Below are 27,783 nucleotides of genomic sequence, written 5' to 3'. Positions count from 1 at the left end.
ATAAGAATTCCAAATAGATGACTAAATGATGTGAGAGGGAGAAAGTGGCAGACAATCATTTAAATGTAATTAAAAATAAAGCTGAAGACAACAATACAAGGTAAAACAGGATTTTTTTTTTTTTGAAAACAAATACAATAACACTTCATTACAATTTTTCTTTTAATAAAATTAATATTTTTTTCTTATATTTATAAGTACTTTGGCATACAACTGCTCAAAGATACAGGACTGCTTTTCTCAGTAAATTTGAGACCCTTCTGTCTTAATTCATCTTGGAAAATAATGTAAAGGATGATAAAGAAATCTGAAGTGATTAGTTGGGAAACATTTGGGAGGAAAAACGATATGTTAAATCTTTGATGTGTGACTCAGCCAACTAAAAGTTGAGAGTAGTCGTTAACTCCATCTGAATTTGGTCTGACGGAAGCCAAATGTTGATTTGTAAAGTTGCAATTATGGGGGAGTGAATTTGAAATGAAACATAGAATTATCACCGTCGTGGTCTCTTAGAAATAGGACTCCTTTCTCGGCGATTTCTGCTGCTGCCAGCACCAGCAAGTCCAGTGGGAGATGGAGCACGTCTTCTCATTGGAAGCTGTGAGGATGATGACGAGGAAGAAGATGAAGAAATTGAAGTTCTGTGTCCAATATCAGTGTTGTCTGGGGAACGATTTCGATGGCGCCAAAGATCACGTATAGGCAGCTGACCTTGAGAGGAGGAGGAAGAGGAGGGTAGCAAAACCTTATGGCCTGAGGGATATCTATCACTTCGTCTAATTGGCGATGTTGGGCTTAAAGTAGGACGTCTTGGTGGGCTGTGTCGTCGAGGTGGACTTTGCCATTGACTAACTCTGTCAACTTCAGTGGCATGAGGTGGGGTTCTGATTCGCCGTGACCGTGCACCATGTAAGCTGCTTACTGGGGATGGTGATCGACCAGGAGTTCTTTTGTTAGAAGACTGAAGTCTGCTATCTGTCTCTGGATAGTAAGTGCGTGAAGTGGCAAGGTCAGATGTGAGGGAAGGAGACTTATCATGCAGGCCAATGGGACTCGTAGAAATCAATGGACTTCGGGCAAAAGGTTCTCTCATGCGACCAGGTATTATCTCACGAACTGGAACACTGCGCCGCACATCCTTTTCAGCAGCCGGAGAAATATAGTGAGTATCAGCAAAAGACCTTTGTGGTGATTTAGTGCGAGGTTCCACAGCAGCAGTTGTGGGGTATGTTATGTTCCTTTTATCATAGTGGTACCGGTCTTTCACTGGATTTAAAGCCTGTTGCACTCTAAAATAAAAATAAACATTTTAAAACAATATAGTAGTGAACAAAAATTAGATTTAAGGGGAAAAAAACATAACATTTTACTCATTACAATTTTGTTCCATTTCTCCACAAATGTATTTCACAAGCTAGTATAGACCGGATGGACTGATTGTGTAAATCACATTACTAAACCCTGTACTTTATGTCATAGTCATTAAACCTTTACTGAAATTAAATAATAAATTGGATGACCTATCTTTTTAAATTATTGTTTACATCTGCTTTTCCCTGTGCTTCCCTGAAAATTGATACATCTGCATTAAATCTTAAAGCAAGTGTTTCTATACTTACTTTAAGATTCAAATACAGATCTATGTACCTGCCCTAAAAGCATAATACAATGTCTACAGTTGAATTTTTACACAGTTTTTCAAGAATTAAAGTTGTGCCTTCATATCATAACTAATGAGTTTTGTATTATCCAATAATTAAACAAAATAGTCTGAAGTAATTTTGGTATTTGCATGAATTATTGAAAGATGAGTTTTCAAGCTGGATTTCCTAAACATTAAGCACTCAACCATGAAATGTGAGTAGTATGTATACTGCCATGAACAGGCAAGTGTGTGAAAACATAATAAGACAGCTTAGACAGTCAAAGCAGCTGGTATAGTGATGAGGATGAATGGCTTATAAAGACAAGGTGAATAAATAATTTATATTGTTAGTATATAATAAAAGTTAAGACATTCATAATGTTGTTTCATTCAAAAACTGTAATTGGTAAAATAACAATTATATGTAGTTTGAAGTATAGCACTTTGAGAAGATGAAATATATTTGTCATTGTTAAAAATGCACTCTCTCAATATCAGTTTTATTTTGAGTAATATCCACTTCTGATAGGAAAGCATAACTATTTTAGAAACAAAAATGACAAAGTACTAACATCATACTCAACACTATATTGTCAGTTATTTTAGAGTTGTTGTGTCACATAATCACTAAGCACAATTTCAATATGTACAACATGGCTAGTTGAAGTTGTTTTATAAAATCTCTGAATGCAACTGAGAAAGCATTTCATAGAAACTAAGTAATAAGAATTTTATCTAAAAGGAGGAACAAAACACTATTGCTTTTCAAAATGGTTTAACTGCTGTGAAAAATAGTTCATGCAAAGGAGAGAATTTGCAGAACAAATCAACTTACAATAAGGATGCGAAATCAGATGTCAATATATAAAAATATCTAATATGAATATAATTTCTCATGGAGGTCTAATCCAAATTCTCAATTTCTGATTTAATTGCTGTTAAAATTAAAAAATTATGGTTTAAATGACTGGAGTAACAATTACTGTTAAGCTGATGTTTTTACATATTTTTGTTAAAAGGAGAGAGTTTCTACAGATTTTTTGGGTTCTCTTAGGCCAGGGGATAAGTATACAAGGGTAATAAAGTTAATATTCTTTTTGAATATATTAGAGGTTGGGTTCTGGAGGATGTTTAATCTGCAGTTTTGGAAGATAATGGCAGGGGAAGAGATGAGCGAGCGGGAGAGGTTGTACAGTCAACAAATTCAGAAGAGTAGAAACCACTGCAATAGTAACAGAAGGAGGATTCAGTGGGCAGGTGGTTAAGAAATGTTAGTGAGTGTAGGACTGTCTATCAGACAGACATTTTTTTTCTCAAGTGTAGTCAAGAAAGTCCATAGGTATGTACATGAGTGTTTTATGTTCTAGAAAGCATATGCAGGACACTGTATCTGATGCAATCTATTTGGTGACAATATTCTCACAATGTGTTTGAGCAGTTGAATAATTAATTGAAAAGAAATCCAGCAATAAAATTTCTTGTTGGAAGAAGCTGATAAGCTCTGCCCTTACGGTAAAAACCATATATTTATCCCTAAAATAACCATAGTAAAGAATAGATTGAAACACTTGCACAATACTACAGCCACTGAAACTATCTTACAGACAATGAAAACAGATTGAAGCTAAGAAATTGTAAATAACTGTTCTAAGAACTCTCTTCGCTGATATTCTTTACCTATTTAATGAAACAGTGACCAAGAGATAAACTATTTCAATCACTTTGGATACAGTAACAATTCTATTAATTATTATTACATGCAGACTTAGACACACAACAAACACTTAGACAAACACTAGACAGGGGCAACAATGTTGGTTTTAGAAATCAACTCTTGCAAATTCATGCAAATTTCTCCAACAGCTCTGTGTGAGACAAGCCTTTGAGTGAAATGGCCAAACTCAAAGACCTTATGTTGAATAGACTTCAACCAACTGAAACAAGCTTCAAATAGTAGACATGTTACAGTAAAGCATACATACACTGACTACACCCAACAGCTCACCTCTGTTTTGATTCCATGGATTCCAATGTAGACTTTTGTTTTTGGAGTTTGCTCTCAGCTGCTAGTAATTCTGCTTCATATTTTTTCTTCTCTGATTCTACAGTCTGCTGCTCTTCTTGTGAAATATGGCTGCTGCTAAAAGAGTTGTCTCTCATTTTGGTTTTTTCATGATGTGAACTTGCTCGAGGCATGGGCATTACAATACAATTTCTATTCTCCAAAGGAGATGAGGAAGGTGGAGTTGTATGACGTCGCTTGGCAGAACTGCCTAAACTGCTAAGTGTGGTGCGATTTTTGTAACTGGTATCACCGCTGTAACGCTGAGCATTGTAATGCCGGTCAGAGTCCGGGTACCTTCTGGAAATACATGAAGTCTACCATGACAGAAGTAACTAAACATGTAAGTGTTCTGTATGAGTGTTTCATGCTTAGCTTATTCAGACAGTGCCCATCAAAAGGCAGAACTAGCAATAAAATCAAAAGCAAGTTGTAGATATTACTCCTACCCTATGATTACAAATAACTGGTAATATAGAACTACTAGTATTAAAACATTAAAGACAACTAAATAAAGATCACTCAACTCCTTAAAAATGAAAGAACTAAATGAACAACTTGTTCTTCAAATCCAGACTATTCACATCTGAACACAAACATTCCATAAGACCTTATGAAGGAAAATTGACCATTTATCAAATAATTTCCTTCCTCCAAGAATTTCAAACCAAAAGGAAGGCACTGATTTTCCAAATAAATATATAGTTTAGAGATGTATCACTAAAGAAATACAAACCTTCTTTGAGAAGTAACAAAAATGTAGAAAACAAAATAAAAACTATGGAAAGCAATTTTAAAATGATCAGTATTAACTTTTTTGCTTTGTTGAATGAAGAGCTCTCCATTAAAAAACTAAGTTGGTTAGAAGAAACATAGATTTAGATATTATTAAGACAGTTTAGTTAGTAGTGTTAGTTAGAGTTGATGAGATAGAGAAAATAATTTCAGTTTGGGAGTAAACATTAATAGCGTAGGTTAATAGAATAAAAGTAATGGAAGAAAATTTGAAGAGGATAGTGGTGGTCAGTATGATATAGTTAGAAAATGGTATGCTGATGTGATCCTGTCATGGTTTTGATTTACCAGTTGTAAACATAGTGAACCCTACAAATCTGACACTGTGCCTGCATAAAAGGAAAAAATCAATATTGTCATAAAGAATTAATTGCTTAGGGCAATTATCTTCATTAGAACAACTTCAAAGATTAGACTTTCTCTTTCCTCACAGTTCATATATATTCCGACCTTTAATAGTTTTATAGTAAATTGTCATTTTATATCTGCATATCCAAAATAACACATGAAACCACATCAAATATGCAACATTATAGAAATCCATAAATGTATTTAACTTCCAAATAGGCATTTATGACCAGTTTACCTACTGTTACTGTACTAAGAAGCATGAATTCATCAATGTCTTCATTGCCTCCCAGTAAACAATCAACTTTTAGTATTCAATAACATCAAGTGAAATTTTCTCAAACTTCCCTTTCAAAGCATACAATGCAATATGTAATTATTCCAGCTGCTCTGTTCTATAAAACAAATAAAAACATCTAAGGAGATAAAATTTGATAACTAGAGCTATCAAACTATCAACACTATTTGAAATAAGCAAATGTGTAGTATCCAATGTTAATTCAATATCCTAAAATATTTTACTCCCCATGTCTTTAATACTACTCTCCCTCACAGTTGAGAGGGTTTTGCATTACAAGTTACTTGGTGACCTTGCTGGTGCTGGTGTCATCATCATCATCATCGTTTGACGTCCGCTTTCCATGCTAGCATGGGTTGGACGATTTGACTGAGGACTGGTGAAACCAGATGGCTACACCAGGTTCCAATCTGATTTGGCAGAGTTTCTACAGCTGGATGCCCTTCCTAACACCAACCACTCCGAGAGTGTAAAGGGTGCTTTTACGTGCCACCGGCACGACAGCCAGTCAGGAGGTACTGGCAACGGCCACGCTTGAAATGGTGTAATTTACGTGCCACCTGCACAGGAGCCAGTCCAGGGGCACTGGCAACGATCTTGCTCGAATGTCTTTTCACGTGCCAGGAAGGCAACGTTGGTAAAGATCACGCTCAAATGGTGCTATTTACGTGCCACCTACTCTGTAAAGTGTTTGGCTTTAGGAAAGGCATCCAGCCATAGAAAACATACCAAAGCAGACAGTTGAACTAGGTGTAGTCTTCTGGCTTGCCAGCTCCTGTCAAATCATCCAACCCATGCCAGCATAGAAAACAAACATTGAATGAAGATGATGATGATGATGGAACAACTGCAAGATTTTTTATTCAATCAATTGAACTTCCATCTCATAACTGGTGTCACTTGTAAGAAACCTTATTTAAAATGTTGTGTTATTAATGCTAGCAAATACTAGATTATATTTAGGGATTCTAAAACTAACAGATGTTCTTAGGATAGTTTTTAAAATTTTCTTTGTAATTTCCTGTTTCCATTCTAGAACTAACCATCACGTCTAAATAGGATTTAAGTGAGGAAAATACAATGCCTCTTTTTCACAGATATACAGCAAACACCATAAATAAATAAGATCCTGATAAGATCTTGTCATGGTTTTGATTGCCAGATGTAAACATAGTCACTAATAAGCTCCAAAAACCAGAGACTTTGAGCCCAATTAAAAAGTTTATATTGTCATAAACAATTAAACTATCACACAGTCAATGCAACTGGACTTATTTTTACATGCAAAACCCATAGTAAGGCTTCTGATTTTATGAATATCTTGGTAAAAATAAAAGTTAAAAACAACTTGTATACTAGTAAAATAAAACTACCAATTAATAAAAAAAATTACCCAGAATCAGTTGGTGACAAGGTTCGGCGATGACTGATACGAGGTTTGTATAAATCCTCTATGTTGTAGCGCTGACCAGAACGGCTGCGATTATCAGCTGCTGACAGTTTAGGTAAGAGAGGAGGCGGCCTGAAAGAAGTACATAAAAATTAAATCAAAAATAAATTATTAAACTGTGTATAATACTAAAAGAAGGGATATTTTAATAATAAATTTTTTTGCGAAGGCACAAAGTTAATTCTTGATTTTTTGTCACCTACATTTTGCACAGATCATCCAACCACTAACTTATCTGGGTACTGACCACATATCTACATACATACAATGCATCTATATCACTTCAAGTAAGCTGATTGATCTGAGTTCAACCAGCTCTACACTATCTTTGACAGTGCATGTACCTCACTCTGACCTAAAAGACATGGCTAAGCAGATGACTACACATGTCTTTCCACATCATAGACAAACAAACAAAACATATAACCCAAAATCTTCCAAATGATTCCCTTGTAGCTGTACTACAGTGGTTCAGAGTAAGAACACAGTTTATAATACTTGGTAAAAGAAATCACTTACACTTACAAATTGGGTGGCTTTTACCCACTTAAAAGTTATCACTCAAAACAAAAGATGCCTTCATACAGTACATATCTTATAAGCTCTCTCCTACCTTTCAAACAGCCAATTATTTTGATCCCTTGAAGAAAAAGATCCTCTTTGTAGTAATCTCTTACCCACTACTTTTCGATAATAATGACTCCATAAGAAGTACCCCGGTAGAAAAAAAAAGAACTTTCCATTTGTTACTTGTTCTGTACCCAACTCTATGCACACGGTAACATTCATCCAAACTCTTTCTCCACTCCACCAGACTCAATACTACTAACACATACACACAAAGTGTAGAGGTTCTGTAATAAGTGGAGAAAAATTAGTTGAATATAATCTGTTGGGTAAGCAATATTAACTTCCAAGGAAGATAAAGTGAAAGTTACTTAACCCTTATGCATTTAAACCAGCCATATCTGGCTCAAATATTCTACCTGTTTTATGCTCAAATCAGCCATATCCAGCTTCTCACACCTACCCTACAATGTCATTCTAAAAATATACAATCATATCATCAAAGTTTCAAAGCCACAAGATAACACATGATTACATCAAAACAGTGTGAATAAACAAGCATTAACATTGGACAGAGAAATCCGAAAGCTAAGAACCAATGGCAATATACAATTCCAAGAATCAGTGACAATATACAATGCCAAGAACCAATGGCAATATACAAAAGAAACAAAGTGTACAAGTTAAACCTATCATACCTCCTCCTGGTGGATGGTCTGATATGTGCAAACATTGATGGCTTGTAAGCAGCTAGATTTGGGAGCTACAAAAAGGTGATCATAGATTAACTTTGATCATAGGGTTAGCTTTGCTAATCTATAATTAAAAGCATTCCGACTGTAACCATCCCATCCTTTTATGGAGTGGAGAATATCTTTGACTACATTATATAAAGACATTCGAGCGAGATCGTTGCCAGTGCCGCCGAACTGGCTCCTGTGCAGGTGGCACGTAAAATACACTATTTCGAGCATGGCTGTCGCCAGTACCGCCTGACTGGCCTTCGTGCCGGTGGCACGTAAAAGCACCCACTACACTCTGAGTGGTTGGCGTTAGGAAGGGCATCCAGCTGTAGAAACTCTGCCAAATCAGATTGGAGCCTGGTGTAGCCATCTGTTTCACCAGTCCTCAGTCAAATCGTCCAACCCATGCTAGCATGTAAAGCGGACGTTAAACGACGATGATGATGATATAATATAACCTTGCCATTTTTAAGATTAAGTAATCTTTGGAGGTTTTTTTCTCTCTATTTAGTCAGAAGAGAAAGGACAGTGAACTCTAACTAATGGCACCCAAGGATCAAGGATGAAATTACAGTATGCTAGGCCTATGAGCTAAAATCATGTAACTGATGTGGTAGATAAAACTATTCTAATCTTCAGTGTGAATATCAAAAATCAACAATAGTTACTTGACACAACTCACAAAATAGAAAAAAACAATTAAACCAACTTACCGTGCTGCAGGTCCCAGATTATAATGACCATGACTGCTAGGTTTTCTTTTACTACTGTAAGTATCCAACAAGGGAATCTTTTGAGATGGTTTCTCAATCTTTGTTATTTTCTCTTCCTTTTTCTTTAAAATAGGTTTCTTTTCTTTAGGCATTTCATCAATTAAATCTTCTTTAGAAGATTCTGAAATATCACTGTAAGGACTAGTACATCGAGTTCCAGAAAAAGAAGATTCAGGATTAGTGCTCTTGCTGTTAGCATTTGATGAAGTCTGTTGTTTTGAGGGGACACTCTCGTCTAACGGTCCCAGGCCAAGGGCAGCAGAATAGGCAGTTGTCCCACCCATTTCATAAATTGGTATTTTAGTCAGTTCAGAGACAAGTACTTCAGATGCAGGTGTATCATAGATATCAGGGTCATGTTCATCTTGTGTGGGAGTAGGGGGTGACTCTGGAAAGCAATCATCCATTTCAACTGCTTGTGAGGTCCCAGTTTCATTCTCAGTTGACTCAAACTGGGCCACATTCTCACCAGGCAGCTGATCTGGAGAGCTTTCATCAATATCTTGATAACTTAAATTAGAAAATGATTGGCCCTTTTCAGTAAATATGGAGGTAAATTCCTCAGAAGTGTAGCGTTTATTTCGGGTGCGCCGCCGCCGAAGAGCAAGGCGCTTTTCCATTACCTTCTGGCTACGTAGCTCTTCTTTCATTTCTTCCTTTGACTTCTTACGGGGTACAGCAACAGCTTCCTTTTTCTCATTGTCCTCAGATTTAACAGTAATACTAGGTTCAACTTTTGATGGGGGTAGTGCTGCAATTATAGAATTATTTACTAAGTCAACAATATTCAAAGAGAAAGTTGGTTTGATAAAGTAAAAAAAAAATCAAGTTTCTTTGAAAGAGAAAAATCCTATAACTGCAGGCTACCTTAAAACTTATGGAATATTTGACCCCCAAAATTTACACCAAATTAATGATAAGACAACATTAAAGCATGCCATCCCCACCACCATCATCCTTATTTCAACATCCTCTTCTATGCTTATGTGGGTTGGACAGAATTTGTTGAGACAGACACTCCACAACCAGATGCCTTTCCTATTACCAATCCTCACCTGGTAATGATTTACCATTACTAGGCATGTTTTCATGGAAGATAGGAAATGAAGGACACTGCCTGTATGACAGTGAGACTTCTTTACAACAATCACTTGACACCAAGACAAGAAGACACCAGCTTACACATATACACAATATATGATGCGATGGTTCTGTACAACAAACTGATTCATATTAAGTCAATTTAATATGAATTGATCAGTACTACGATCACATTTATGGATGCTAAAGTACTTGCAGAACAGAAACACGTGTTGGCATCTTATATGCTGTAAAGGGTAAAGACCCCCTTCGGTCATGAATAATCATTGGATTGCACCCTGAAAGTTTCCCTCCAAGGTACAAGTCCGAGCAAAGTTGCTTATGGAAGACCAGCAGTCATCCATGCATACCAGCCTCCCCTCTCCACACTGCTAATGTTATCCAAGGGAAAGGCAAAGGCTGATACAGTTTGGCACCAATGACATCACAACTCATTTCTACAGATGAATGAACTGGAGCAACATGAAATAAAGTGTCTTGCTCAAGAACACAGCACAGAGCCTGGTCTGGGAATTGAATTCACAACCTCATGACTGTGAGCCTGATGCTCTAACCACTGAGCCATGCGTCTTCATTTATATGTTGTAAAATATTAATTAAAGATAGGTAATTCTCCATTTTCCATTCTGTCTTTCTAATATACTCTGGAATTTTATGCGACATTCTTTGGATTTACTAACTGAATTGGAGTACAATTGTAATTATTTGATCTACACAAATCCTTTTGTTTCCTACTGGTCATTATACTTAACCAAGTTCTGATTACAACAGAGTGCTTATAAAGTATCTACCCAAATTTTGAAATCCCTATTTCTTTGTGTTGTCTACATACACACATATATATACAGTACCACATAAAAAGCATCTGCGCTGGGACCCACATTAAAAGCACTGTTGATGACATCCAGTACACTCTAGAGTAGTTGGCATTAGGAAGGGCATACAGCTGTAGAAACCATGCCAGAACAGACAATGGAGCTTGATGAGGACCCTGGCCTTACCAGCTCCAGTCAAACCATCCTATCCATACCAACATGGAAAACAGACATTAAATGATGATGATGATATACAGATATATATAAACACAAAGGAATGAGTTTTAAAATCTCAAAACTCCTATTTATACACACACACACTTCTTTCAGTTTCCAGCTACTAAATCCACTCACAAGGCTTTGGTCAGCCAAGAATTATAGTAACAGGCACTTGCCCAAGGTGCCATGCAGCAGAAATGAACCTAGAAGCAAGCTTCTTAACCACACAGTCATTCCTGTGCCTATCACAGCCATGCCTGCACCACAAAAATAAATAAACCTAAGACATCAAACTGGGAACATTTCTTTATGCCAGGTAAAAGTAGTAATGTAACAGAGGCAGCAGAAAACGTATCAGAGACATCTGATAAAATATAAGAGGTTCAACAGAAAGAGAAACATGGCTTCGATTAAACAGAACATACATTAGTTAGCATGTTAAACATGTGACATTTTAGATACTTATTATCATCGTTAAATACACGTAAAATACACCATTTCGAGCGTGGCCGTTGCCAGTACCGCCTGACTGGCCTTCGTGCCGGTGGCACATAAAAGCACCTACTACACTCTCAGAGTGGTTGGCGTTAGGAAGGGCATCCAACTGTAGAAACTCTGCCAAATCAGATTGGAGCCTGGTGTAGCTACCTGGTCCACCAGTCCTCAGTCAAATCGTCCAACCCATGCTAGCATGGAAAGCGGACGTTAAACGACGATGACGATGATGATGATTATCACTATACTTACGACTTACTGAAATTTTTCTTTGTAGAGGATACTTCATCACTCAACCACAAGACTACCTGATGCTAATAAATAAATTGTTTTGTCAGGTGGTATATAACAGAATTTGATCTTATAATCAGTGAATCAGTAGTCCAGTACATCAACTACTTTAATTTAGGAGTGCTGAAGAAGTGACAAGTTCCAGAAGTAAGCTCTTTCTAGGCATCGAGGTTCTTTCTAGGAGAGGAGATAAAATTGTAAGACACTAAAAACCGAATCCAATGACTTCTCCCATAATAATGAAACAAACATTGAATTATTGTTAGAATAATTCTTCAACTAACCTGAATCTTCTTTCCGTTCATCAGAATCAACATTCGTCTTTGTGCACAGACGTTGTTTCTCTTCCTCTCTGTCTTTTCTTTTGGCTTCCAAACCAGCTCGTCTTTGCTGCCGACGAAGATAACGTTCTTCCTTTTCTTTAGCCTTCAACAAAGAGAAAACAGCAGATTGCGTCAGTCATATATAATCAATAAATACAATAATAAAAGCACTAACAAACTTACAACCAATGTTACTTACATAATTGTTGACAAATGAAAATTGAATATTTTTAAATTAGGAAATCCCGACCATAAAATCTGTGAATTTGTGGTTAAGATACCCTCTTAGAAGTTTCAACAAAATTGCTGATATAAATAGAGTCAAACATTGTTGAAACAGTTAATATAGTTTATTCCAGTTTTAATTCACTGACAAGTTTTTGATAATTAAAAATATCATTTCAGAACTGAATAAAATCAACAATAGATTTCACCAGTTAAGTTGAGAGTATGATATAACAACATACAAAGTGACAGTGTGCAATTTAAGACTGGTGTTGTCAAGCTTAGGAAACTGCAGTCACATTTTATTTCCAAAGGACATCAGACTTCTGTTCCTCACAGGGGAAATTTGACCTCTTTCAAGTGTTCAGCTAATCTATGATAGTTTGGTTTCATCTCATTTCACAAACTAGTCATTTATGATTAAGATATCTGCAAAGACATTCTCATGCTTAAAAATATGCAAGTTTGAGATCAAGGCTGAAATTCTTTTATTGTGTTTTTATTCACCTCTTTACCAAAGCAGGAATTCATTTTTATTTTCAAATTTTACAAACAAATATATATTTAAAATATCAAGAAAAAATGTATTACTTTGGTAAAGAGATAAATAAAGATACCTGAATCTATTTCAAAATGTTATCCAGAACAAACTGATAGAACACAAACTTTAAAATTGAAGAGAAACAGTAACTAAAAATAATTTCTGCCATATCATCAATAATTCTACATAGCTTCCTGGTTAATTAATAAAGAGAGGTTTCTTGGTTTTAAATGTATTCCAGAGTAATTCCATGGTGTAACTATAAGATGACTATATCTTCTCATTTGACATAAGTTGTGCACTCAACACTGGACAGTTGACTTTCACCATTGGTTCCTATCCATGGCAAGGTTAGAAGCCTCACTAAATCTAACCTTGAATCTAGTTAGACCTTCAACATAAGACATGTATATTTTATCATAAGACCCTGTATCTCTGATTTGTAATGCAAAAGAACAGAGTTGAATACTTAGTTACCTCAAATCATGGCAAATCAGAATTAATCTTTCTCAACATAAGATGTTGAGCTCAAAAAATCTGCAGTCTTGCAATTAGCTGTTCATTAATTATATGTAGCCAACTGCAGTCTTGCAATTAGCTTTATCTTGAAAGAACAACGAAAGTTTAGTGTTGTTGCTTGTTTAATCCAGTTGGCTCTGCTTAAGCAGACTTATAAAATGTTTTTTTCTTTAAATGGTCAAGTGGAAGGGATTGTACTCAGGACTTTTTGAAACTGATAAGACTGATGTGGTTGATGGTCTTCTTGGAAAAGTCAAAGATTGCAAAGAAAAGATATGAAAGGAATATCAGAGTGCTGACATTCTGGGAAGGATTGGATAGAGTGGGTAATGCAGGGCCTAGATGGAGCAGGAGTAGAAACAATACAAGTGACAATTCTGGTGGGCCTGAGTGAAGGTGATATGAAAAAAGCCAGAACAGAGGCTACTGTAGTAGTTGTGAGGAGACAATACATCTGTTAGCCAGGGGTTGGGGTGTTTTAGTGAGTAATTCTAGGCTTATCAATCAGGTAACTTTTTTGGGATGCAATTAGGAAACCTGTGCGCACAACTCAGATGTGGGAGGAGTATTCTGCTGTCAGTGTTTCTTGAGCTTTAAAGAGATTTAGTAATCCTTGAGAACTGAAGTATTTTCTGATTTCAAAGAAGAAGGCCAGTCTTTTGATACGTAACTTTCATGTCAAGTATGTAAGACTACCAAAAGAGATCAGTGATTACGAGCAATTTTAAAGGTTCATTGTTTCAGTCCAAGACCAGGTGGTGGGGTGTACAAGTGTTTTTATTTTTTTGATATGTACAATAATTAGAACACCAGGTGGTCAATAAAATGACTGAGCATGAGATCACAGATCAAGTATTTTAGATATGATGTAATACCATCTGGTTGAGGATCATATAACACACTCCAACATACAGTGGTTTATTGTGTGAGACAGTTTCTTTCACTGTGCTGTTTGCATTTGTGAGAAGACTGTAGGTTCTGGTAACAACTGCAGTGGATGACTATTTTTCAGAATCACCCTCTACTACAGATTCAGTCAGAATGCAACAGTTGCAACTCTTCAGCATTAATTTCTGGAGGCATCATAAGAGAAGCTAAATAAAGTTGTTGACCAGCTAACAATAACAAACAAATGTTCCATCTTAGAAAGGAAGGAAAAATATATTGCAGAATTCAATTTCAAAACAAAAGATTGGTAGAACAAGCAACAAAAACTGACACAAGTTCACTCCCAAAACAAAATACTAAATATAAAGAAAAGTCTTATACTTTCATTACAAAGGTAAACAGTAAAACATGATAGGTCCATGATCAGTTGTAACCAAATCTGATTGAACAACTGTATTTATATGGCAGCACTAACACAACACAAGAACTTCATACGATGGGGAAAATTTAACATGACTATTCTTTCAATTAATCTGTAAAGTAGAATTTGTTGTTGTTGGCACTCCATCACTTACGACGTCGAAAGTTCCAGTTGATCCGATCAACGGAACAGCCTGCTCATGAAATTAACGTGCAAGTGGCTGAGCACTCCACAGACATGTGTACCCTTAACGTAGTTCTCGGGGATATTCAGCGTGACACAGTGTGACAAGGCTGACCCCTTGAATTACAGGCACAACAGAAACAGGAAGTAAGAGTGAGAGAAAGTTGTGGTGAAAGAGTACAGCAGGGTTCGCCACCATCCCCTGCCGGAGCCTCGTGGAGCTTTAGGTGTTTTCGCTCAATAAACACTCACAATGCCCGGTCTCGGAATCGAAACCGCGATCCTATGACCGCGAGTCCGCTGCCCTAACCACTGGGTCATTGCGCCTCCACTGTAAAGTAGAATACATCCAGCAAAAACTAAACGTTTTAAAACCAAATACTTACAATTCGTTCTTTACGTTCTTCCCGTGTTTCATCATCATCACTGTCAGAATAATTGTACGATAAAGAAATCAGTTTACGAGGTCTGGGAGGAATTTTAGCTTTCTTAGTCTCTTTACATGGACTTGGCTCTGTTTTTTCAACAACTTTTTCAGCAACATCTTCCAAGTCTACAAAAAAATATATATTTATATTATGAATTAACTGCCAACAATTTTTACTGTAAATATAGCTGAGATGTTTTAACATCTTCTTTTCTACACTGGATCAGATGGAATTTGTTGAGGCAAATTTTCTGCAGCTGAATGCACTTCCTATCACCAACTCTCAACTGTTTCCAAGTATGATAATATTTCCCCAGGCATGTTTTTACAGATGATCGAAAACAAAGGACACTGCTTGCATGTTGGTGACATTCATTTACTACATGCAAAGTCAAGGCAAGGAGATAATAACACACATGCACACTCACTAAATACACACACATACATGATGGGCTTCTTTCAGTTTCTGGTTTTTGGTTTCTGACCAAACTTTAGTTAGCCAGAGACTATAGAAGACACTTACCTAAGGTATAACATAATGGGAGTGAACCCAAAAGCATATGGATGGGAAGCAAAATGATTAATAATAGAGCTTAGAAAGATCAAGTATGGATATAAAAGGTCTTCAAATTTTCATAAGAAAATGAAATACTATTTAACTCTTCTCATTTTTAAATCTAAACAACTTTTCATTCCTTTTAGGAGAGACACAGAGATTGATTCTCAAGTGCTAGACATACAAACATAAAAATGTAAAGAGTTATGTAGTATTTCATTTCATTTCCTGTTGGAAATTTGTAGACCTTTTGAACCCATGTGTAAATAAACTAAGAAGTGATAGCTGTATATAAATAAAATTAGAAATGATACTTTCTAGTCAACACTCACATGGAAAAACTGACCTAAAAGTGAACAAACAAATATATACATACATACATATATGTATGTATTATATATACAAATATACACAGACACACACACACACACACACACACACACAAAGGAGATGACTAAAGACTGAGATATCTTGTGCATTGCTGTACTCAAGAAGATCCATCTGCCACAGCAGGATTGATACTAGTGCCACATTAAAAACACTCTGTACACTCTGTGGAGTGATTGGCATTAGGAAGGGCATCCAGCCACAGAAACCTTACCAAAACAGACAATGGGGCCTGGTGCAATCCCTGGCCTTACCAGCTCCAGTCAAATCATCCAACCCATGCCAGCATGAAAAACGGACATTAAATAACGATGAAAAAAAATCTTACCAGGATTAGTATCACTGTCATGACGTGGACTACTGTTTACATCTGAAAGAGAAATGTTACCATCTCCCTCATCAAAAGAAGACAAATCACTGGTGTGCACAGAGCTGATTGTAAAATCAGACAGTTCGCCTTCCATGCTGCCCTTACTCCATGAGAACTTGTATGTCCGAGATTTTTCCTCTGGAGCTGCTTCAACATCAGCAGAAGGTTGAGTACTAGCAGATGTTTGTTCCACAAAACCATCGGAAGGCACATCTTTACTGTTATTCTTGACAGTTGAAGAATTTTCTGCAACTGATTTTTCTTCACTTATTTCAACTGTTTGTTCAGGAACTTTAGTCTCTTTCTCTTTAACTAATGGTTCAGCAGGTTTGTTTTTTTCAGGTGTAGCGACTGTAAATGGTAAATGAGGCAAAGGAATGTCTTCTAGTTTTGGAGCAGACCAGCTTTTTTCTTCAATAGCAAGTTTGAGAGATTCTGGAGGCTCACTTATTCTTTGATTGATGTCTTCCCTATTTATCTCTGGAATTTTAGAACTTTGATGATCTTCATGATTTGGTAGAGATGGTAATGATGATGACGATGATGATGAAGATGTTGGTGGTGGAAGGATATCAGTGACACATGGAGGAGGAGCTGGTTGTGGCAAAAGGGGTTTTGGTGGAATTGCAGGCAAAGATGGTTTAGTTAAAGGAGGCAGTGCTGGTTGTGAAACTAATGGGGGAACAGGAACATTAGGTGGCAGAGAAGACTGCATTACTGGTAGTCCAACAGGAGGTTGTAATACAGGATTATTGTAAGGTTTGTTAACAAGTTTTGTAATAATGGGATCAGGAAGAAGTGGAGTTTTTACAGCAACTTTCATAGGAACATTATCTAAAGGAGCTTTAGAAGGACCATGTCCATGAGGTGGAAGGCTGGGAAGTGGTCGAGTTAATGGATCTGTGATAGGTGGAGGTGGCATGTTTAGTGGAGGAAGGACGGGTGGATGTAAAGCAGGGGCTGCTATACCTGGTGGTTGTAGAGGAGCAGGTGATACTGGAGGGGGAACATTCATGGGAGGTAATGTTATAGGAGCAATTGCCTGAGACAAATTAGGAGTAGCCAGTAAACCACGACCTGTCTCCTTGATACTGGAATTAGTCAAACTTGTAGTGCTACTTGTAACACTAGCCTTACTACTTGAAGTTGGGGGTGGCACTGATGTAAAATTCATAAGTGGTAGAGGGGCACCAGCAGCTAAAGGTACGCTTGGTGGCAGTATGTGGGGAGGATACATGGGATTAAAACTAGTAGTAGTTGAGACAGTAGTTGTTGTGACAGAAGTATTCCAGGTCTGTTGTGGGATTATTGGATACGGTTGCTGAGGAAGACCAAATCCACCTGTAGCAGGAAGAAAAGCTGCAGGTGGTGGTTTGGATGTATCAGGTAATGAAAATGGCAGTATGGTCTGTTTCTGTTGATTCTGAGCCAATGGCGTTGGAGGCTGTGACTGCTGTGAAGTACTTGGTGGAAGTGGTCGTATTTGCTGTTGCTGTTGCCAATATGTGGTTTGTTGATAAGGAAAATAGGTATTTCCATATGAAGCATGACCTGTAATACAAATAAGAAATTTATAGTACAAATATATCTAATAAAACATTTTTTTGAAACTAAATCTAGAAAAAATCAGAGAGAGAAAAAGGCTGTGGAAATGTGAATAATTTAGTCAGTTTACTAGCAGCTATCCAATATCAGTCATCAACTTTTCAGGGTTGGAACTCTCCATGACCAATATGACTAGTGCCTGCTAGAAGCTTTCCAACATGATACAGTCATGTAGCTAATAGGGATCTTGTATCAAACTACTGTCTTCTCTTCCATGTTCTCTAATCTCAAACATTAATATGGCACTATTACTATCACTATATAGGCTGAAGGTAAAAAAAATGGAGAAAAGAATCAAGCCTACCAGTCTTACATATACATATATGTTCTTTTATTCTTTTACATGCTTCAGTCATTAGACTGCAGCCATGCTGGAGCACCACCTTGATGGGTTTTAGTCAAATGAATCAAACCCAGTACTTTTTTTTTTTAAAGCCTGGTCTTTTTTGCCAAACCATTAATTTACAGGGAAGTAAATATACCAACACCAGTTGTCAAGTGGTGGTGGGGGACAAACACAAACACACACACGTATACAACAGGCTTCTTTCGGTTTCTATCTACCAAATCCACTCACAAGTCTTAGGGTAGCCTAAGGCTATTGTAGAAAACACTTGCCCAAGGTGCCACGCAGTGGAACTAAACCTGAAACAATGGTTGGAAAGCAAGCTTCTTATAACATAGCCACAGTTCACTAAAAAATGATAAATTACAGAATTCAATATATAAATGTATAGTATTCTTTAATACATTACAACCAAAAGGCATATAATTTCTAGTACTTCAAGATTTAGGTGTCCAGTCTTTCAGTTGGTAATCTAAATATGTTTTCTCTTGAATTATCTATTATATGAATATATTTCGAAATATTATACTAAAATTATCAAGAAAACACTTATCTTTACGTTTAAAAAAAAAATCAAGCAAGTGATACATATAAAAACAGCTGTTAAGTTCGCATATTTCCTTTCATTTCTAACTCTCATGAAAACAATTGACAGGGGAGATCACTCTAAGAACTACCCTCATGAAATCGCATCAAGTGATATTTAAAAAAAAATTTTTTTCTTTAAACACTTCAAAGCCAATGTTTTCTGGAGTTTTCTTATTCCCTAAACCAGACCGAAATTTAAGGAACCTGGTATTTACAAAAAAAAATATTTAGCTTTGTATATACAAGACACTAACAATTCAATTCTTTTGTTCAAATCATCAATTCCTTGATGCAAGATTCTTAATTTTTTGTGCAAAGATCACACCATATTTTTGATTTGAAGCTACTGTTTCTATATGTTTGTACCTTACCGACAATTGTCCAGGTAATTTTGAATTCGTGAGGACATGGAACATAAATCTGTCGAAGCTATAGTGCATTTTTAACATGGCTGACAAATGGAATCAATTTTTGAATGTCAGTTGCTGCTATATACATTTTAGGTTCATCTTTTTTTTTTTGTGTGTGTCTACCTTAGCACTAAATATTATCGATTTTGCCAAACAGTTACACTCCAGTGGGCAATTCTCATGAATTGTGATGCTGCATGATTGGTGCTGGTCAGCACCAATTCAGTTTCGCAGCATTATAACCTCTGATATAACAGCCAAAATTCTTATTACCACCCTAGAAATAAATATCTACAATAAATATAGGAATAAATAAATTAAATATATGGCCTTCCTTTCTCATATCTTACAATTGAAATAAATCGTTTGGGCAACATATGAGACAAGTTTGCAAGGGAGATAATCAATCTTGGTATTTTATCTTATCAATATTAATTAAAAGAATGAACAATATTGGCTCTGCCAGGATTTGGTGTCAAAATAGTGGTACTCTTAACTGTATGGAGCAAATCTTGGCATATATTGATTTAAGACTGATTCTATCAATTTTTCTATGTACAGAGAAACTAATCTATTTCAAATATATCCCAATACTAATATCAATATTTCCAACTCCATATCATGCCCACCTCCTCTAAAATATGAGTAATCATGTTGCTCCATTACACCAAGAAACCTGTTCTGCTTCGGCATTCTGCACAGCAACCTCACTAGTGCTGCTGGCATGCAAAAGCACCTAGTAACAGACTGAAAAGTGGTTGGCATTAGGCAGGGCATCCAGCCGCAGAAACCATGCTAAACAAGAGCAGGATACAGTCCTTGAGCTTATCGGATCCTGTCAAACCATTTAACCTATGTCATCAGGAAACACAGATGTTAAATGATGATAATGATGATGATGAATATTCTAAGAATAGTCTCTATATATAAAGTTTAGATTGCTTGTTTCTGTTGGTTCTGTCTCGCTGTACGAATGTCTTACACACAATCTTCATCATCATCATCGTTTTTACATCCACTTTTCTATGTTTGCACAGGTAAAAATGGAATTGAAGCAAATTTTCTGCAGCCAGATGCATTTCCTGTTTCCAAGCAAGATAACATTTACCCCTTGTCCAGGCACACTTTTCATGGAAGACCAGAAACTAACAACATTGCTTGTATGACAATGATGCTCATTTACAATCATCACAGGATATCAAGACAAGGATAGACACAAACACACACATCCATATATAGACAAACAGATAGATAGATAGATAGATAGATAGATAGATAGATAGATAGATAGATAGATAGATACATACATACATACATACATACATAGATAAATACATAGATAGATAGATAGATAGATAGATAGATACATTTCTTTTATTAGCCACACAGGGCTCAACGAAGATGGGACAAATACAATGTAGAGCTTTTCTTTTTGGGAGGGGGAAGGAAGGAAAAAAAAAAAAAAAAAAAAAGTTGGTGGTGTCGATCAAAAGGGATCGTAGGAAGGGAAAAAGGGGCAGTTCGATCAAAAGGGATCGAAAAAAAAAGAAAAGGAAAGGCCGATCAATAGGGATCGTGTATCACACAGTAATGTTCTCGTGTAAAAAGAGGGGAGGACAGTTTAGGTTTAGCCGTGGAAGGAAAAGCCCACGGTAACCTTGGTCAATATTCTCATTGAGATAGATAGATAGATAGATAGATAGATAGATAGATACATACATACATACATAGATAAATACATAGATAGATAGATAGATAAATAGATAGATAGATAGAAAAATATTTCTACTTACTTGCCATGGCATTATTTGAAGCAGCCACTGCAGCAGCTGCAGCAGCAGCCAGGGCTTGCTGCTGGTGTTTCTTGCGCAGCAGCTTCTCCTGCCGCTCCTTAAAGTCAATTTCCAAATGTTCACATATGACTTCATCAATGCGAGGTTTGATTACCAAGAATATCTTTGGGTTAACCACTTGTTCAATGATTCGCTCCACTCCACTAGCCAAAATACCAGATCTAAAAGATAATAATGATAATAATAATATCTAATAATAATAATAATTATTATTATTATCTGAAAGATAATAATAATAATAATAATAATAATAATAAACAACACTATGTACAAATCCAACAACACTATGTACAAATAAACAACACTATATACAAATAAACAACACTATATACAAATAAACAACACTATGTACAAATAAACAACACTATGTACAAATCCAAATATATGGTACCCGAGGCATAACACCTACATGAACTTCTAACTTGTTGTCTCTTGAGGTCTCTGGGTGAGACTTGGATCCAACTTGTACAAATGCAAAGCAAAAGTCAAACATAAAATAATAATAATAATAATAATAATAATTTAAGAAGGCATATGATATGATGCCTCATTCTTGGATTGTTGAATGCCTGCAGATGTTTGGTGTTGCTGACAACATCACAAATTTTCTGATGCATAGCATGAAAGAGTGGAAAATCAAATTGTACTCAAGTAATGTATTCCTTAGAGAAGTTAATATTAAAAGGGGAATCTTCCAAGGTGACTCATTTTCTCCATCACTTTTTGTAATTGCACGAATACCCATAACAATGACACTTAGGAGAGTTAAGATGGGTTACTGATGTGGGAAGAAAGACCCATCATGGAACCATCTTCTGTTGATGCATGACCTGAAATTATTTGGGAAATCTGAGAAACAGATAGATTCCTTAACCAAAACAGTCCAGAAGTGTGGTAGGACATCGGTATGGAATTTGGGATTACCAAATGCTCAGTACTTAATATGAAAAGAGGGAAGAAAGCAGCCTGCAGAGGATTGTGGTTACCATCAGGAGAGACCATGGGTGAACCTGACAGTAGTGGGTATAGATATTTAGGGATTTTGGAGCTGGATGATATTTTACACAGAGAAATGAAAGTCAAGGTCAGCAAGGCGTATCAAAAAAGGGTGATGAGGCTAGACATTTGTAGGGAGAGGGCTAGTCGGTTAAATTGACCCTAGCACTTAACTGATACTTTATTTTATCAGCCCTGAAAGGACGAAAGGTAAAGTTGACCTCAGAGGAATTTGAACTCAGAACATAAAAAGCTAGAACAAATACTGCAAAGCAATTTTTCTGAGACCCAAATGGTTTTGCTTTAATAATATAAAAATATAAGAATACAATAGTTGTCAACATACTGATTGATATGCTTTCTTAGTTGGTCTCGTAACTGATTTTTATTCAGATTTGGGCTCCACACCTGCTTCTCCAAAAAGCGGGACACGTGCCCTTCCATTCGTTGCCTCAAATTCTGATAGGCTGGCTGTAAAAAGAAAAGAAAAACAAAAAATTAATTATTTATAATAACACATAAAGTGTGGGTGAGACAATTTAAAATTAACTTCATTACCATGCTTGGATATTACTTGTTAATGCAACAACTGTATTCATTTCTCACAATCTCTACAATTATTACTACTTTCTTATTTCTTTATTGCCCACAAGGGGCTAAACATAGAGGGGACAGACAAGGACAGACAAACGAATTAAGTCGATTATATCGATCCCAGTGCGTAACTGGTACTTAATTTATCGACCTCAAAAGGATGAAAGGCAAAGTCGACCTCGGCGGAATTTGAACTCAGAACGTAGTGGCAGACAAAATAACGCTAAGCATTTCGCCCTGCGTACTAACGTTTCTGCCAGCTCGACGCCTTTTATTACTACTTTCTTCCCACCTGTTGTATCTACAGTCATGTCTCAGAAGATAACTTAATGTTATTTCAGAAGTAATATAGTTTGAGGTGAGAGGTCATTAGTTAAGGTAAAGAAACTTAAGTAAAGAACCAATCTATTAATGAAAGGATGGTAAAGTAGCTATCAATTTTAGATTAGTGCAAGCCCAGCCTCACTAGCAGCAAATTTGACGAGATCATCATCATCATCATTTTAATGTCCACTTTTCTATACTTGCATGGGTCAAACAGAACTTACCTGCTTCCCTATAATCAGACATGTTTTCACAGAATATTGGAAATGACTGATATTCATTTGCAACAATCATGTGATGTCAAGACAAAGAGACACAAATACACACGCGCACACACACACATTTTTAAATACATGTGTACGATTTTTACAACAATAGCTAGAAAAGATGCAATTTGCAACACAGCTCCACATAACATATACTTCTGAAAAATCAAATGTGAAACTGTTCAAGTGTGTGTGTGTGTGTGTGTGTGTGTGTATTAAAATCTGAATAAATTCTCATACATTCTCTGAGCATTTTTGACTTCATTTCTTCTGTACTACCACATGTTTGGATTAATAATAATCATCATCATCATCGTTTAACTTCCATCTTTCATGCATGCATAAGTAGGACAGTTCACAGGAGCTGGTCAAGTATAATGACTTATATAATATTCATATATATATATATATATACACACACACATGGGCTTCTTTCACTTCCTATCTATCAAATCTACTAACAATGCTTTGGTTGATTTGGGGCTATAGTAAAAGACATTTGCCCAAGGTGCCACACAGTGGAAGTGAACCTGAAATCATGAGGTTGGGAAACTTCTTAACCAGACAGCCATGCCTGTAACTGAGTTAAACCTCTTGAATAGTATTTTCTTAAAGGATGAGAAATTACTGGTAGTCATTAAGGAAAATGATTAAATGGTAATTAGAACTGTCACTAGGGATAATGCACAGCTGCAGACTGAAAGTAAATTAAAGAACCTTTTGAATCTTCAATGAAAATTCAATGCTGATGTACAGATGGTTGGCATCAAGTTATAGATGCTGGCTAGATTTGCAAATTGTTGTGTGTTTACAGGTTATAAACGAATATGAGAACATAACAGAGATAACATTTTCATTATCATACTTCTAATGAAATACACTGCCTTCATCTCAATTAATTTTGAAGAATTTAGTAAAATACTCTCGCCATTATTAAGCTAGAGTTTGGAACATAAATTAACATGAAACTTTAATGGAAGGTTTTAATTTAGATCACTTTAAACAAGAAGTTTATAATGTAGAACCAGGAGCAATTTCAGACAGATTGGTATCAAAAGAGTTAAACTTTGAGGTCTTATCAAAGAAAAAAAAACATTAATATTATGCAAGGGATGGGTAGGAAGACCCATCCTGAAGTGGGATTATTAGGAAAAGTAATAAAAAGTTTGGAGCATTAGGCACAGTAAGGACAATGAGGCAGAGAAGAAGTAGGATAGGTGAACTTCGGTGGCAGAGTAAGGTAATAGAAGTATTAGAAGGAGCAGAGAGTACATCTATCAGTTAGAGATTGCAGTGTATTGTTAAGGGAATTATCACCAAACAACCAAATGACCTTCACTTGGATGTGGTCTCGAATGCTTAACTATTGTTAATTTACAAGGAGGTTGCAGAATAAGACTATTTCTTTCATATATGCTATTGAAGAAGACCAAGTTGTCATATTCCACTGAAGTTTCCGTTCATCTGTTTGTGAAACCAGTAAATACTTGGTCTGAGTTATCTCGGTTAAATATGAAGGTGTCTGTGTGCAATACTGGAGGCGCATGGCCTAGTGGTTAGGTTGTCAGCAGCATGATCATAAGATTGTGGTTTCGATTCCTGGACCAGGTGACGCATTGTGTTCTTGAGCAAAACACTTCATTTCATGTTGCTCCAGTCCACTCAGCTGGCAAAAATAAGTAACGCTGCAATAGACTGGCGTCCCGTCCAGCTGGGGAACACATACGCCACAGAAACCAAGAAACCGGGCCTGGCTAGGCTTTAAAAGGGCGCATTTATTATTTTTTTCTGTGTGCAATAGATTAAGAAAAGGTGAAAGATAATATTAAATTTGTAGGAGCCTGTTGTTAGAAGCAACAGCATGTGTGCTATTAATGTACAAAAGGACAAGTGTAGATGTAATCAAACATTTGGATACATTAGAGTTGTTAAAGTGTGGATCGAGGAGAGTTCTATAAATGCATGCTACAATGTAGTGGTCTGTGAGGAAATTTCAATTTCAGAGATGTGATATAAATGAAGGCCACAAGTGGGTAGACAAGAACTAAGATTTTGCTTTTACCAAAGTTCTGAAGAGTAAGAGAACATTTGGACATAAAATAAAAGAGCAAGCTTCTGTAGATCTGACTCAACAGAAAAACACAATGGTCACTGAGAAGAGAAAGAGACTCGAATTGATGAGCTCTGGACTGTTAAAACAGGTATAAACCCCTTGTTGCTGTTAATAGGCAATAGCACAGAAGACTAATCAAATATTTATTTGAACTATATATCTACTATATAAATGAGAGTGTATGTAGTTATATATGCACGTTTAGCCCCAAAAGGCTCTGAAATGGTGTATCTTCGTTTATATAAAATAAATTATGAAAATTCATCTAACTTATTGTAAAAGTTGTGGTTCAGACCCCAATCAACTGTGATCAAAGTTGCTCAAACCATGAACATTTCGACTTCGGTGTATCTAAAGTGTCAATTGGTTAATGTAGTCTCACATATCAGTGGCATAATGCATTTAGGACCATATTATCTAAGGTACCCTGATCTTTTTTACGATGTGTGACATGAAAGAGACTTGTCTACTATTTCCAACAGATCATACGACTGCTCAAAGGCTTCTTCAACTTATATGACTTTATTAAGATTGTGCACTATTAATGCAGTTTGGAGAGAATCGGTGAAAGGCCAAACAGTAGGGCATCATAACATGGTTGCAGAATTAGTTTTGCACTGTTTTTGTTGCTGGTGTATGGAGATTGTCCTTTTATTATGATCATTTAACACAAAGGGCTTTACTGAAGACTCCTCCAGTGTGATGTCACGGAAGCAATGATGTTTGAATCTTAAGAAAATAATTGTGATATTAAAAGACGTTTTTTTTTTCTTTTTCTTTCTTTTTTCTTTTGTTTTGTTTTGTTTAGATGTCATCTTTACTTGACTCAGTCGAGCGTGGTAGGAGAAACCTGTTTACGTTTCGATTCCCTGTAGAAAACATTTCCTTTCAATTTCAACAACGCTAATTTGTTTATTAGATTTTCACTTCCCGATTCCCCGTAAATAAAGAGTGTTGTTCCTAGTAGAAGAAACTGAAGCATCTTTTAGTCCAGCAAGCCGGTTTTGATTACCGGTTGAACACTACATTTCATTTGCGTTGGCAACGCCTTTGGGAAATGCATGAACGTCACAAAATCTCGACTCTTCTATAAATTTTTAGTTGTGCACTTTTGTACTCTTAATACCAAACTCACGCTAGAATATTTTGGAAATAACATTTACGGTTTATTAACAAGTTTAGTCTTCCTAGTAAAATATCTAGAAGATATATATAGATTAGTCTTATATTATATATATATATATATATATATATATATATATATATATATATACACACACACACACACACACACACACACATATATATATATATATATAAGGAGATTAATACATTATTTACATTATTTACATTTGATGGATATTTGTCCTCATCTTGTTTGTTGTTAACACAACGTTTCGGCTGATATACCCTCCAGCCTTCGTCAGGTGTCTTGGGGAAATTTTGAACCTGGGTTCCCATTCCTAACGATGTTACTATTATTCAAAATTTCCCCAAGACACCTGACGAAGGCTGGAGGATATATCAGCCGAAACGTTGTGTTAACAACAAACAAGATGAGGACAAATATCCGTCAAATGTAAATAATTCCTCATCTCTTAAATATAGAACTGTAAGGAGATTAATGTTGATAATTTTGCTTAAGATGTTGCCTAGTAATAACACAAGCCGGATAATCACCGTAAGCACGTTTATAATACATTGTTTACTTATTTCTAACGGCGGTGTTTTAATCAAACTACACTAAAATATTTCACAATCCAACTTATCAATCAATAATACATGCAATAATACATCTTTACGATTCAATAAATCATTAAAACGTAAGTTGTATCTGATACTACTTACCTTTGTATCTACATCGCCCATTCCCTCCTTTCGGAACTGGTCGAACAAACCTTGAGATTTCAACTTGTCTATGATCTCCTGAACAAGTTTGGGATCCCCAGGGGAAGATGAAGTTACTGCTGTACTCATGATGCAACATCAGAAAATACATATACAAATATTTTTCTGTCTTATTTATCCTTGAAAAATATAGAATTTGAATTATACAATGTTAACAACTGTAACACAACACACAGACATATCATCCATTATTGCTGAGTCTCGTTCTGAGAAAGTGATAGTTTGGATCAAATAACTGCCAAGATAACTAAATGCTAGATCTAAAATCGGCCATGTTGTTACAGGCAAAGTGAGAGACAAAAACGCACTTTAGCTTCTTTTTAATCATAAACATATTT

General features: G+C 36.1%; 1 protein-coding gene across 2 annotated transcripts; it reads right to left on the bottom strand.

Moving 5' to 3' along the window:
• Positions 1-148: 148 nt before the first annotated feature.
• On the bottom strand, positions 149-27,653 carry LOC106870384 (uncharacterized). Of its 2 annotated transcripts, XM_014916425.3 has the most exons (10): positions 27,386-27,653; positions 22,587-22,711; positions 21,185-21,405; positions 16,401-17,993; positions 15,089-15,255; positions 11,887-12,028; positions 8,622-9,432; positions 6,542-6,670; positions 3,651-4,007; positions 149-1,289 (listed from the first exon to the last, which is right to left on the bottom strand). In XM_014916425.3, exons 1-10 carry the CDS (start codon positions 27,512-27,514, stop codon positions 494-496), a joined length of 4,470 nt encoding a protein of 1,489 aa, XP_014771911.2. In that variant the 5' UTR covers positions 27,515-27,653; the 3' UTR covers positions 149-493. The 2 variants fall into 2 exon arrangements, with proteins under 2 accessions (XP_014771911.2, XP_014771912.2); XM_014916426.3 differs by lacking the exon at positions 3,651-4,007.
• Between the last annotated feature and the right edge of the window lie 130 nt (positions 27,654-27,783).

This window comes from Octopus bimaculoides, chromosome 2, assembly GCF_046866305.1.
Source record: "Octopus bimaculoides isolate indiv1 chromosome 2, ASM4686630v1, whole genome shotgun sequence".
Taxonomy (NCBI): Eukaryota; Metazoa; Mollusca; class Cephalopoda; order Octopoda; family Octopodidae; genus Octopus; species Octopus bimaculoides.
This window is presented reverse-complemented; position numbering and strand designations above follow the sequence as displayed.